This window comes from Chaetura pelagica, unplaced genomic scaffold (genome assembly GCF_000747805.2).
Source record: "Chaetura pelagica isolate M959 unplaced genomic scaffold, ChaPel_1.0 scaffold11, whole genome shotgun sequence".
Taxonomy (NCBI): Eukaryota; Metazoa; Chordata; class Aves; order Apodiformes; family Apodidae; genus Chaetura; species Chaetura pelagica.
The window spans coordinates 5,036,280-5,050,874 of record NW_009952694.1 but is presented as its reverse complement, the minus strand read 5'-3'; the positions used below and the strand labels follow the sequence as shown (position 1 = coordinate 5,050,874).

Sequence of the window (14,595 nt, the reverse complement as noted above, 5' to 3'; positions counted from 1 at the left end):
GCTTAGATCACAGGGAAAAAAAAAAAAAAAAAGCAGGAAGAGTATAAAGAAGAAATTAAGAACTTGAGGAGACACTGTCATACATTAGGAAAACACTGGGAACAGTTAAATTTCTTTACATGTGATTAAAAAGAGCACACACATATAGAAGTGTTTAGATATATGGGAGAGGAATAAGAAACACACATTGGGTCTTTTGCCTCCTGCCAGCCCTACTTGCAACTGGAGTCAGGAACAGTCTGTCATCCTGAGTTGTGTTTTAGTCCCACCTTCAGTTCCTACATTTCTCTCAAAATATCCTCAGTTTTACCCATCACCAACAAAAAGTCCATAGCAAGAACAACAAGCCATTTGCTTGCACTAAACCAATGTTTCAGTCCAATCAGAGAAGTCAAAACAGTAATCCAAGAATGACTAAAACACAAACCTTGCTGAAAATAACAGCTGAAAGCAGACGTTTGAAAGTAGCGCCCCACGTCTGGTGACTGCAGCCTGTCAAGGGAACATGAGCCAGGCTGGCTCCCCCAAAGCCAATTTAGCCAGGAATTTTTCATACCTATAGGCCCACAATTCCCAGAACTGCTTTCCTTTGATTCCAGGGTTGTTTTGATTTCTTTCTGGCTCTGTGAACTCTTCAGTCATCCCTTTATATCATTTGCCAATTTCTGGACCAAAATAAAACCCCTGTGCTTTGCATTTCTTCCCCTCTCCATTGCCACATCTGTTTCTACTCATATGAGCCTCTTTGCCTTCTTGGAGCAATACAGCAGCTGTTTTTGGATTTCCCTCATCAGAACATCTTTATATAAAAAAATTCTTAGCCATGAAAAATTATTTATATTTCAGGAAAACCCCTCAAAGTGGATTTTAGAGCTAGAGGGAAATCTCCTTTACATTAAGTTTGACCGAAGTGCTGAAAGGGTTACAGCGTCCTGCACCCTAAAGCATCTGTGAAGGTTGGAAGGGACTGAACTAGAGTCAGAAGCAGGGCCTAAATTACATGTAACCCTGCAAGTCATCAGATAGAGCTTAACATCTCTGGCTTCCTTAGGGATCTCAAATAATCCAGCTTCTGACACTCTGTGAATATGCTCTGCCTTTATGACCAATGAGTACATGTAATTCCTTTATGTTCTGTAAGGACTGAAGAACACTCCTTGGAACAAGCTTGGTTTTCTCAAAGCCCACCCAATAAACATAAACACTAGGGATGATGCTGACAGTGATGATCCAGATTTCTGATTTGCAGTAGTTGACAACAGGCCCAAATGACAAGCAAGGCCATAATGAGTGGGTGGTGGAAATCGGCTTGGAAGATGTGCAGAAGGCACATTAGGAAATTATTGTGAAAAGAATAATTCCTTGAGACCTTTTCTCTCCCACAGTAGATCAGAGTTCCAAGGAGTACATGGACAAAAGTTAAAGGTTGCCAGGGAAAAGTGGCACTCCTTCTAGGTCACAGCTGGCTGCAGCGCACAGCTGGACACGCGGGGCAGAGCGGGCTGGCGGGGCGGCCGCGCGGGACAAGGGCAGCGCTGCTCCCTAGAGCAGGGAAGGCTGAGGGCCCTCTGCTGGCACCCACAGCTTTCTACATCCCAGCAGCCGCCGGGAAACAGGACCCAGCCTACAACTTAGAAATGCCGGGGATTAGTTTATTACTGATACACCATTATCCTGACACCCTGAACCTCATGAATCTTTCATATTACATGTTTTGTGTAAAGATCTGAGGACACGTACAGTGGTGGACAAGTACATTTATAACAGTGCAACATGCAGGCTCTGCAGACTCCAAAATTTTGCCAAAATGACCTCCCTCTATGCAAAACATGATGGCTTAGTTGCACAATCAAAAAGCTCATCTAGAGAAGACCAGAGACCTGAGAACCACCAAAGGTGTCCAGGGGATAACTCTGAGCACCAAACCTATTTGCTTCAAAGTTTAAGGCTTTTCAGAAGATAACTCATGGAAGGGAAATAATGCTTTTCTCCCCTTCAGCACAGCTCATGCATAGCTCTCAGAGAACTTTACTGAGGATGCATCACCTACATCTATTTTACAGGGGAAATGAGGGCACAGAGAGTTAAGGTGATTTGCCTGTGGTCCTGTCAGGGGCAGGACAGCTGTTCCCAACTAACTGTCTGACAACTTCTAACCTTGGATACAAGAGCTTGGCCAACACCAGCTTCAACTACTACCTCTTCACGTATCTAATCCCCTTGCTCAAAGCCTGGCTTTAACACACCAATGGCTTTAATTTAACGTTGTCCAGTTTGGATATTTGTAGGGATCAATCACGTAAGTCTGAACTGCAAAGAGTACATGGGAGGGCATGGTTGAAGTGGTAATACTCATAGCTACCTCCTTACAGCAAAAAGACTACAAAAAGGGGGGTGCAGTGTGAAAGAACACTTGTCCCCATGATACCTTAGATGTGCTGGTTGCTGTTTACTGCACACCCCTTGAAACACAGGGTGGTTACACTACCTCTGCATGGCCTTCTGCAAACCCATAGTAACTTGCTCTGCCCTGTGCTCTGATCTGGCCGGATGAGAACCAGCTCTAATCCAAGAGCTGTGTAACTGTGGTTAGCCTGCTGCACTGCTCGAGCATCTAAGCCAGCTCTCAACCTTTGCTTGTGAAAAGCTATGGAGGTGCAGATAGTTGTGAGCAGAGTCGTGCACAGACCCTGTTTGCTCTGTGATTGGAGCAAACTCACCTCACTCTTCTGCTGTGCACCAGGCATACACATGGGGCATGAAAGTCTCTTCACTCAGCTCAATAAAATAAGTAAAAAAAGAGCCAGCTAGACTCAAAACTCAGCAACAGTCTAGGTTTATATCCCCGGTCCAGATCAGGGTCACAGATTAACCCCAAATACCATAAGCTCAAAGTATATAAACTCATCTTACTCAGCATCTTCCAGCCTCCATCTCAGTGAGTCATACCAGTTGATGACAATGACACAAAAAAAGTTTTCATCACCTAATGCTGGCATTAATTAATAATTAAAAGAGTGCTGGAAATGTGCACAGCTTGCTGCTGAACTCAGGAATGTTCCTCGTCTTCCTCCCACTTGCACTGCATTAAAAAGGACAAGCATGGGACAAGTCCTGGGAACCAGGGCATCATATCACCACTGTTGTGAGGGGAGAAAAGTTGATTACGTCTTAGGTAAGAGTACAGAACTGGTGCAGGAGTTGAGACAACATGTGCTTTCTCTGCACGGATGTCTCTGAAGCAGTAGGACTCGGCAGCTGGCGTCTGCAGCCTCAGCTGCAAGAAAAATCATGGTCTTTTGCAGTAACCTGAATGCACTGTGGTAAACCTGCCCTGGCAAGAAATGAATACATGATTCCCTATTATTTGGTTGGGTAGGTTTTATTATTAACCTAAAAAACTTTGTATATGCACATGTTGGTGTCTCACAGCTCAAATCCCCTCCAGATCATTAAACAATAATGTGGCAACAACACAGCAGAAGGACCCAGACAAAGCAAGCACAGTGCTGCTTGCTATGAGAAGGTTTCGCCATTACTTGCTGTTTCTCTTCTTGCCAGTTTTTGATTCATAAAAATACTGCATCTTAGCAGTGGTTCCTGATCTTCTTTGATCTCTGTGTGCTGAAATATTAGCATCCAGATGGCATTCTTTTATGACAAGTGCTGATTTGGACACTATGATAATTGTAAGAGGCAGAGAGGTCTCTTCTGTGGGCTGCTGCTCTAGCTTAGTACGCAGGAGACAATCCTCTGGCTGATGCAGGCTGGCAGAACTAACAGAAGTAACTTTTGAGATGACATTTGCAAAACAAATGCATAATACTTTTGAGCCACAGCAAAATGGGCAACAGAGCTGCTTACTCTATCCTTCACCAAACTGAAGACATGCCTCTAATTCTCTTCTGACTCCATGCATATTGTGCTTTATTGCCCCTTCTTCTGTCCCTCATGAGAGAAAATTCACATGTGAATCAATTTAGAGGGAGAGCATCACAGTGATGACAGCTGGGATTGTAACAGCTTCATACAGCATGATGAATGCACCTTCCCGCAACTGCCTGGTTCTGCGTCTCCCCACCCTGGCAGCTGGCACACTGGGAGCCTGCAGCTGAGCTGAAGAGGATGAAACAGGAAGGGAATACCAGGCAGAAAAGATTGCCCTGGGCTTCCCATCTAAGGAGATACTTTAAGCTTAAGTTAGCATGGAATGTAGATTTATTTATCTTACCACAGAAGCAGCCCTGAAATGCTGATACTGAGTGTTTGTAAAGTGCTGGGCCTGTGCATTTAGGGGGATGGAAAAGGAGAAAATTACTGCACTCTCCATGTTTTGTGACTTGTACTTCTGCACAGAGTTGCCAGGATGCCTTCATCTATAGGAGATACTGAGATTCAGTGAAGGCCATAAAGGAAAATGTAACTCTCATGTCCCCTGGTTCTTATCTCCATCCTGTGATTGTATCAACAGATGTTTGCCACACACCTCTGCTTTGTATGTAAAGAAGAATCCAGGGACAAGTAAATGCGGAGGCAATGATCACCAAGGCTTGAAAGGCACCCACAGTAGCTGCCTCCCAGTGCCACATTCCACCTTCCCTTGCTGCTCTCCTAGCCCCAAACCACTGGGCACTCATCAGGCTTCACCCAATATACGTCTACAGTGGAGTCCCAAGATACGGCTGCTGGACAGAAATCCAGGTCTCAGTGAAGGTGATTATAGTTCATTAGGGCTGCAGCCAGGTCTATGTTTATATAAGCAAGTAGCTGTTACCCCTCCACCTATGATGCTTCTCAGTGCTCAGTCCCCACATCCAGCCCAGCCCTGCCTACACACAGGTGACCATGTGTCCATCTGGACATCCCCCTTCAGGCAGCCTTACCCAACCCTTGCCGTCACACACATGAACTTTGAGCCTCCTAGTTCTCTCCAAGAGACACTCTTCCAATAGCCAGGCTAACCTTCCAGCCAGCCCTCCTGTAGGGGAGCAGCATAAAGAGGAGGGCGCTGAGCAGTGCGGTTGCGGGCAGGGAGAGCTCAGCCTTTGTCCAGCAGAGGCCAGCACCAGCGCAGTGTTTCGGCAGGCTCTGCTTGCAGGGAAGAGTTGTCGCTCCGCTTGGCTTTCCCCGTCTGGAAAAGAGTCTCTCAGCCTCCTATGAGCCCTCATCTCTTTACTGCTTCGGGACAGCTTTTCAGTGAGGGACTATGTGGTGCAGCAGAAAGGCACTGCCATACTGCTTGGGCAGGGACGAGCTGCCACAGGGTCTAACCATTGCCTGATTTATGCACTTGTGTGCCCAGAAGCATCCCCTTCCCTTGGAGCAGCAAGCAGCACTCCTGGAGGCTGGGTATGGCCTCACACAACACTCTAGAAAGGCCAGATGCCATGGAAATTAAGTTCAAAAGGAATTGTATTGTGAGTAGGAGCAGAAAATCGAAAGCAATCAGGGATGATTGCCCGGCCACCACCCTGCCCTTTGCTCCTCATTTGAGTGCATTGACAGTTCATTTACTGACAACAGCGAGGGCCACACCAGAGGACAGACACTTGACTATTTAGAAATAAAAACTAGTTGCCTGAGGAGTCCTGAGACCAGGAGCCTGGAAAAGAGAAACAAAAGACAGCACCGGTAGAGAAGTGAAGGAATCTCCCCACATAACCTGAACGAGTAGCTTGTGCAGCTCTGCAAACAGCCTCAGGAAAGGATCTTTTTCTCCGTGACTGGTTGAAAGGGCTGAAGGTCCTAGAAGAATATGGTCCCTTGCTGTTTGGGTGCTAAGGACTGTCTCCAGGGGAACCATTCCTCATAACAAAGACACATCTGAGATACCTAAAATCACCAGAAGCAGCCAAAAGGTCAAAACCCGCTTGAACCATGCATATGATCTTCTGTGATCAGGTTTTTGAGGGCAAGACTGGGGCAAACACAAGTTAGATTGGAAGATAAGACCCACACACCGCCACACATCCAGTATTTAGCCAAAACAACTGAGCACAACGCTGCTTAGAGGCCTTCGAGCTCCCAGCCAGCCATGCAGAGAAAGGGCACCTTAACTGATGCCAAGACTATTGTTTAGGTTCTGGAGAGGATGTTGTTGCAAACCCGTCTGCTAGTCTTACCACTTACCACTCATTTTCGTTCTGAGTTGCAGTAATAGGTCTAAGTGAGTAGTCTAGCAATTCTGTGGGCATTACACAAAACCCCACCCAGCCTGCAGGATCTCAGACTTCGACAGCTCTGCGCCAAAAATACTGGTTTTGTGTCTGTGTGGGCACAGATGATACATATACATCAGGGTAGGACCTTCTCCATCTGCAAATAAAACCAAGCTTAGCATTTTATAGCCATGAGAAAATACAAAGGTCACAGCAAGGATGGAGTTTTATCATTATTGTAGGCAATACTGTATTTTAAGTCAGTGCAAGAAGCATGAGCCTGCAGTGCCCTGCACAGCAATCCCAAGCAGGGTAGCAGTAGAGTTTCTGATTCTTTGTAACCCACGAAGCATGGGAGCATCAGAGCCCTAAGGAACAAGTGAAAAACCCTGGAACAAACCCACCAGAAGCTGAAGGAGCAGAAGCAGAGCCTGTTAAAACAAGCTCCTCTAGAGCTGCAGCCAGTTGTCTCTCCCATGCTTAAAGGGCCAAATCCCAGAGAAAAGCCGTTTGGGAAGAGCCTTTGTAGTGTGAGTGACTTAAAGCACGGTCTGTGGGGACAATCAGCAGCCCTGCTTGTTGTACCAATAGATGGAATCAAGCCTGCTGGTGTGAAATCTAGCCAGAGGGTAGTGGTGTAAGACACACTAAAATTGCTGTTGCTGCTTTTTTGTGAATGCAGTTAGAATATTTCTTCTGCCCACAGATGGATTCTGCATGTCCTGTATGCAGAAACCCAGCTGCCCAGCTGGAATAACCACCATCATGTGAGCATCCCTCTTGGGGCAGGGGGCAGAGCTGTACAGACAGGGCCAGTGGCCAACACACTGACACCAGGCATCCTTGGCCACTGCTGGCACAGAAGCCGGAGGCAGGAGGTTCACAGCCTCTTTAACAAGCTGTGGCAGGAGGAACTGTGATGCTACCTGTGCCTCTCCTGAGGACAGCTTGCTGAGGCACAGCAATGGTCAGTTATCATCCCACTAGTGCACACCAAAGAGAGAAAACGGGCACTGCACAGCACCTGACAGGCTTTTCCCAATTGCTCTTGAGGGATGTGATGATGGGGCAAAACCTATCTGGAACCATTTCTCTGTGCCTGAAAGAAGGGTATCTACAAATTGGGTCCATTTAGCTCAGTTGAAAGCCTGTGCCAGCAGCCCTGCACGTGGTACCCTATGCTGAAAAAATTGCAGCTGATGCTCCTTGGAGATGGCAGTTGTCCTGTGCCAGCATTAGCAGCAGGACCTGCACTGGCAGGTGGGCTTCAGCCTTGAGTGTAGAGCAAGGCTGACAGACAGACTGCTGGTGGGGTGTTAGGTGTAGAGACCAGCTGTATGGATCAGCTTGTGTTTCCACTAGGTCAGACACGGCAGAGCTACTCTACTCTTCACTGACCTTTCAGGTTTCATCTGCTTCAGTGCAAGAGGTAGTGCAGCAGGCTTTTGTAGAGCTGTGAGTAGTGGGCATGGGTAGGAAGCTGAGTGGGTCAGCAGGGATATGATGCTACGTGGCACGTCAGACTCTAGCCAGGCACCCACCTCCCCCAGGAACCCCATCACCCCATAGTCTATTGCTCCTCAACCTGCCCAGCCCATGCACATGTGCCCCCTTCTAGATGTGGGGCTCCTGCTGCTGGCTCAGTATGAAATACTAGCACACGAAGGACTCTTCCCTGGACTCCAAGCCCTCCTCTCCTGCCACCTGTGTCCTTCCTATGTTGGAAACAAAGAGTTAAGCATTTTCAATCTTTATTTTACAAAAATAAACCAATTTTGCTCCGGTACTCCGTGGCCCCCAGCCTTCCCCTTTAGCCCTGCTCCCGCTCCTCTCCCCGGAGCTCGGTCTGTTGCGCCAGCCGCTCGCACTGAGGCTGCCGGGGCCACACGCTCCGCCAGCGTCCCCAGGCCAGCACTGGAGAAGGGGTTGGTGCCCTTTTGCCAATGCCTTCTCCTCCCAGGATCCAAGCTGGAAACTGCTCAGAGATGCCTCCTGGTGGCTCTGTCATTTCTGCACAGGGAGCAAGTCTTCGGCGAGTCACTCAGAGTGTACACTTTGAGAAGGGGTGTCTGTCCGTCCGTCCCTCGGTGTCCCTTGGGTGGAGAAGTGAGCCCCACGAAGTTGCTTCTTGTCATCGGTGGAGCCGGCAGGCAGCTGTCCGGCTGGCTGACTCAGTGCTGAAAGCGTGGGGAGCTGATGTGGGGCTGGTGGAAGGAGTGTGTGGCATAAAGCACTTCGGGGGGCGGTGGTGCCTCTCCAAGTCTTCACTCTCCTGAGGAGACAAAAAACACAGGGGCTTCCTCAGTGCGGGAGCTTCAGGGACGAGCCGGTCCCGCACCTCTCAGCCCCGCAGAGTTTCACGAATGAGACGTTTCCGGTAAATTTGGCACCGAGCCGCCCCTGGGCAAACCCCCCCTCCTGCAGCCGGGCCGGGCCGGGCCGGGCGAGGGCGATGCTGGCGGCCCCAGCCGCAATCCCCGGCCCCGGCTTACGAGAAGTGACTGGGTCCGCTCCCGCCCAGGCTTTCTCGCTCCCTCTCACACACGCAGCCCGGCCGCTTCCCGGGCCGCCCGGCCGGGGGGAGGGCGCCTGAATAACCGCCGTCTTTAACCAGAAAACCACCTGCCACAGGAAACCTGTCATTGCCCTGGAAAGAAGAGACTCACTGCTTCCTGCTAGCAGCCGGGGAAACCAGCGGCGCTGCGGGGAGGAGGGGGACACTCTTGAGTCAGAAGAAAAGAGAAACCGAGGGCTCAGAAGAACTGAATTAATGCTATTACTAATGAGAATAACAACAAAGGGGTTCATAATGATGCTCAGCCTCGCCTCAACGATCCCAGCCTTTGCTACCACTACTGCTTCCCAAGTGCAGCCAACTCCAAGCTGGAGCATCCCAGGTACCAACCGACCATGGAGCAGCATCCTGGGCAAGACCAGAGGAAGGAGGCAGGAGGCAGCAGCAGGCTCTGCAAACCCAGCCCAGACAGCTGGAGTGGGACCCAGGGCTCTGAGGCCCTGCAAAGCTGCACCACTCAGCAAAGCGAAGCTGTCCCCTCCGCTGCCCCACCCGACCTGCCTGTGCCTGCTCCCTGCGCACAGGTTGAAGCATCCCCAGCAGGTACAGCAGCTGTCACAGGAGGAGATCACACAGCAGATGAGCACCTCTCAGATGTGACTAAATGCTTTGGAAATCATTATTGACGTCAAACTCAGGAGCTGATAGGAATCACCCAGGGGCCCAGTATCCCAGCCTCCCCATGACTCATTCTCCTCAAAACACAAGCTACAAAGTTCTGGGGCAGATACAGCTGCTGGCTCCTTTCATACTACCATAGCTCAAACTGAGCCATGCTGTTCTGGGCAGAACTGCAACAGAGAAGCGAAGTCCCTGGTGCAGAGCCAACCAAATGCAAAGACCACTTTGGGAATGGACTGAGGAGCAGGAGGGGCACTACTGTCCACCAGCAATTAGGAAAATATTAAGAAAAATTTACTGTCCATTCTTTACCTCCCTCATTGCATTTCTGCAGCTGCCTGCCAGGATCCACTCTGTCTGAACCAAATTTGGCTTAGCCCCCGGCTCCTGTCCCCATGGGAAGGCAAGGAGTGTGTGCTGGCTATGCTAGCTGAGCAGTAGTAACCTCGTAAGCAAGTGGATGGTCATCTGCTCTAAGAAGAGGAGCTCAATTCTTCTTGGCCCACAGCCAGGCAGGATGTTCCTGAGGGAAGATCATATCCACCTCTAAGATGACCCTGGAGAGAGTGTCTTTTCACCCCTCTCAGGCACAGTCACCCAGAGCCATCACTGCTGACAACCACAATGTATTCAGCCTAGAGCCATGTCCGCTCTAGAAGGTTCATCAGCTACTGAGAGAAAGAGTGAAATCTCTGTCTTAAGCCACAGTAGTAGGGCAGTACAGAAGGAGGAAGCTTCAGGACTGACTTCTCAATAATTTTTCCCAAAAATGGGGATCTGGGGGAATGTGAAGGCTGCTAAGTCAAAAGATATTTTTTTGGACATGAGCCCAACTACCACTTCTCAAAGAGAAGCAGGGATAAAGATGGTCTCTGTCCCACTGCAGGCTGTGTGTTCTGCATCCTGCCCACCAGTGGCACAAAACACGTGGGACTGTGCTTACCAACAGGCAAAAGGAGCCCAGTCCCGTGCTCCGACACTGACCAAGCATGCCTGCCCAAACACACACAGCCAGAAGTGACCATCCCTCCTGGAAAGCAGCTACCTGATTCCTCACACCAGGAAGAGCTTACAGGGGCGCCCATGGTGCCACAGGAGGAGAGTGGGACAGCAGGGTGAACACAAAGGGGGGGGAAATCCATGCTAAACAACAGAAAAAGCCTCTAGGTTCTGTAGTGTTCAGATGTAGCAAAGGAGATGAGCACTACCATGGAGACATTTGAAAATACTAGAAAATTAATCATATTTATTTATTTAAGCTGTCTCAGAGAACAGGCCAGAGGGGATGGCCCATTCAGCTCCACATTGTGCCATCACCCACACCAATGACTACAAAGCATCCTTGTATGCTGTGGAACTGCTGCATAAGTGACGGTACAAAAGAACAAACCCAGGGAGAGCCACCCCAGGTGAGCCTGTGCATTCAAAGAGGTTCTGACTGAGCCAGTCAGAAGAGGTTTGGAGAGGAAATGGGTAATATCAGACTGAAAGAAAAAGATGCATTCAAAACTAGCTGCAAAAGTAGATGTTTCAGTGGCAGTTGTGCTGGGCTGAGTGTTCTTGCTGCAAGCATTGACTCCTACATCCTGCCCTGGCCTCAGTTTTCCTGTCCTGCCTCAACTGATCGTCTTCACTCCAAGTCACCAAGGTAAAAGCATGTTGTCACCTATATGAGCCCTCAGCACCCAAAACAGGGAAGGCAGGGTAGGAGTGCTCACCAAGTGCAGTGTGTCTGCTTTCTGGGTCTGCCTCAGGCGGCTCTTCTGGGCAGCAATGCGATTCTTCTCCCTCCTTTGGACTTTCCTCATGTCATCAGAAGAGTCCTAGGAAAACAAGGCATGGGAATGACTGGGGCATTCCCTCCCTCACCCTTCTCCTGCAGGGCAGTGTGTGGGAAGATGACACAATAGATAACATCATTGAAGCACAGGACATGGGATACATACCTTCAGTGTCAGGATAAAGCCATACCCCAGGGTTGTGTGATGCTTTTGGCATCCCTCTTATGAGGAGGGGCAAATCTGATACCCTTGGGCATCCCATCACAGATGGGAAAAGACCACTCTCCCTCCACCAAGATACAGGCCTGGGGGATATGGCTTGAAGGACCAGAGTAAGGACCTCTCTCTAGAAGAGAGACAATTTGAATTCCTTGTACAGAAAACCTTTCCCTTTCCTGTCTCTCTGCAGGGATACAGCACTGCAGACATTCCAGCTTCTTGGCTAAATCATCTTTCCAGAGTTTCAGCTTGTGTTTTTTTCCTTTCATCCCTTTAGGTCCCATCCACCCTCCATCACTCTTCTCCTACAGGCTTTATTTGTTGCAGACACTTGCAGTGCAATGTGGTCCCTGCTTTGTTTAGCTAGAGAGGGCTTTTTGTTTTTCCCCAGATTTTATTTGGTCTAGCTCTCTGATCTCTGTGCTTGATCTTTTCTGGAGTCCCTTGGTAGCAATGCTTGCAGTGCTGACTGCAACACTCCCAAGGCCCTTGGACAGGGGAGAGCACAGGTCTCCAAGCTTCAGGTCTTGAGCTTCATGCAACAGCCATTTTCTGCTGAGAACTGGGCCTGCTGCTGCCTTCTGGCAGTTGAAACTGTCACACAGACTCTTTCATCTTCTATTTTCATATTGCACTGACTCTTTTGTGGACTTTCTAACATTCACACCACCACTTCTCCACAGGACTAAAAAACTCAGCCACAAAAGTTATCTTCCCAGCCCATCAGTCTGTCCACATCCTCTCCCCACTCCACCCCACCCAAGAAATTCTCTTTTCCTTGAACTTAATTGTTTTATCCTTGTCTTCAATACCCAACAAATGTTTCAGATACAGCACCATCCTTTGGCGAGCCCTCCACTTTATCCCTTTCTCTACCAGGTTGCCTCCTCATCCCTGGTTGCAAGCCTAAATCATCTGCCATGACCATTCCCAAGATTTCTGAGCAAAATCTCAAGTACTTGCCATTGTTTCCAGCCCTAAAGAAATGGCAAATGACAGATAAAATAAAGCTTATCCAGAAAAGGCAGTGGACATACCTCAGACCTGTGTCAGTATCTGCCAGCAAAACACCTACCATTAAAGGTAGTCAGTGCAACAAAATAAAATCCCTCTGTAAAGCATTACTGAGATGAAAAACCTCTGAGGCTGAACAGAAATGACAGCAGACCCAAAATGGCATGGCTTTTGTGGGTCCCAAGTGCTCTCTGCAGCAGTGGGGAGCAGGCAGGATGGACCTGGGCCATCCTGGTCCATGGAGAGGTGGTGCATGCTCAGGCTCCTCTCCAGAGCCTTAACTCTTACACACACCCTTCTTGCCTTCTCCCTGCCCAGTGTGTATCACATGTCTCACTGTGTTGGGGGTCCCAGCCCCTCAGTTGCACCTGGCACAGCCCCAGGTAACCAGGCCTCGTCTCTCCACCTGTGGCCAGCTCAGTGGCCAGGGCTTTCAGCTCAGCCACTCATCCTTCTCCCCACAGCTGTTCCTAGAAAGCCCTGACATACTGTACTGTGAAAATGCCAGTGGTGGGTGCCACCTTTCCTCCTGCCCACCCAAGACCCACCATGAATGATTGTCCAGTCAGGAAGGGCTGGGGAGGGGTCCCTGCTTTACCTGCTTGCTGGGAGGGGGAGACTGGCTGAAGCTGCTGGAGTCGCTGCTGTCGGAGCTGTGGGGCATGGCTCCCGTCTCTGGCTCCCAGGGCCTCTTCAGCTTCCTTTCTGCTCTTGGTGTGCCCGTGTTCTGTCTTGCTGCCCTTCCCTCTCCCTGCTTTCCTCTGTCCTCACTGAGATGGCCCTTGGATTCCTGGCTCTTGCCTGTCCCAGAGGCACACTCTCCTCCTGCTCCACGCTCTGCCACTTTCTCTGCCTCTCCTCTCGGAGACTCTGCACCTTCCCTTTAGGTCTTGGCCTCCTGTGGTTTCTCAGAACCTTGAGGATGTAAGCTGAAAGTCACGTGGCCGGAAACTTCAAGGCGAAGAAGAAAAGTTACAGAAGAAGAAAAAAGAAAAAAAAAAAAAAAAAAAAAGAAGAAGAAGAAAAAAAAGCACATCTGGGAAAAATGAGCTTCAAAATAGCCTGAAAAACCCCCGAAAAACACCTTCAGGCAGTTGAAAAACAGCTAGATGGGTTTTCTCTGAGACAAACAGCAGAGATGGAAAGGAAGAAAAGCCCCAGCTCTGGCTGTGAAACCGGGACCCTCAAAGGAGGGCAGTGCGGAGGAGGTGCTGCTGGGAGCCCCAGAAATTCCAGGGCTGTGTGGCCCAGAAATTCCGTGCTAGCCCTGTGTGGCCAGGAAGTTGGTCCAGTCCTGGGCAGCCTCGGCCACCCCAGCCCAGCCAGGGAAACTCCCAGGCAGCAGCCCACCTTCCCACAGCCCACCCACTCCTCCCGCCACCCCCAACACCATTGACGCGGGTCCCAGGGAAGGGACTGGTACTCAGCAGGTGTCACATAAACACTCTGTGAGCAGACAGCTCTTCTGTGTCTGATGAAGCACCAGTGCCACCTAAGAAGAAAGGCTCAGGATCGTAGAACATTTTGACCAGTTTTGGTAGGACTGGTATTTTCTATATGGCAAAGATCTTTAGGACTTTAAAACATTCATTAGTACCTCTACACTGGCCCGTAAGGGTAATATCAACCCTAGCACACAAATTAAAGTGTTGTAAACATAATGGTTTATGGACCCAGGAGATAAACCTGAGACCTAATACTCACTCTATGCCATAGTATGACCTTGGCTACACCCCAGGGGATGCGACTGTCCTGACTCCCTGTCTACCCTCCTCTAGCCCCCTCTCCCCACAGCTGGCAGCAGAAGACATGGGACAGGACTATGGGAAGTAGGAACATTGTAGCACATTGGGGGTTGTTTCATTGCTATTGTCCCTTTCCTAGCACCCAACTTTGGCATGGCCTCTGCAGACAGTAGCAAAGTGAAGCTGCTTTGCATCACCTTGTTACTACCTTGTTCTGTGCTGTGTGGGATTAGTTCAACCCTTATCATGAGCCTCAGTAGACTGAAGACTTGCAAGCAGCCCTGTGACAGCAGTGCTTCAGAAGTGCACTCAGGTACGCTACGCTAGTGGCTCTGGAAGTGATAATGCAGGAGCAAGGACTGCCAGAGAAGGAGCCATTTGCTTTCTGATCTGCTCCTGTCACCAGAGCCAGCAGGATGAGCCAGGGCCATGTGCTAACAGGTTCTCCATCCACAGACAGGAGCACACATCTTTGGAGCAGC

The 14,595-nt window shown here is 49.6% G+C and overlaps 1 protein-coding gene across 1 annotated transcript; it reads right to left on the bottom strand.

Moving 5' to 3' along the window:
- Positions 1-8,329: 8,329 nt before the first annotated feature.
- Positions 8,330-13,032, bottom strand: BATF (basic leucine zipper transcription factor, ATF-like). Its single transcript, XM_009993965.1, has 4 exons — positions 12,967-13,032; positions 11,073-11,177; positions 8,497-8,858; positions 8,330-8,420 (listed from the first exon to the last, which is right to left on the bottom strand). The coding sequence occupies exons 1-4, from the start codon at positions 13,030-13,032 to the stop codon at positions 8,330-8,332; spliced, it is 624 nt and encodes a 207-aa protein (XP_009992267.1).
- Positions 13,033-14,595: the final 1,563 nt, after the last annotated feature.

Coding starts and splice junctions, on each gene's coding strand:
- BATF (XM_009993965.1), bottom strand. CDS start 13,032: ATGCCCCACAGCTCCGACAGCAGCGACTCCAGCAGCTTCAGCCAGTCT. Junction 11,178..12,966: donor CTCCCCCTCCCAGCAAGCAG/GTAAAGCAGGGA, acceptor TTGTTTTCCTAG/GACTCTTCTGATGACATGAG. Junction 8,859..11,072: donor AAGCAGACACACTGCACTTG/GTGAGCACTCCT, acceptor TCCTCCCCGCAG/CGCCGCTGGTTTCCCCGGCT.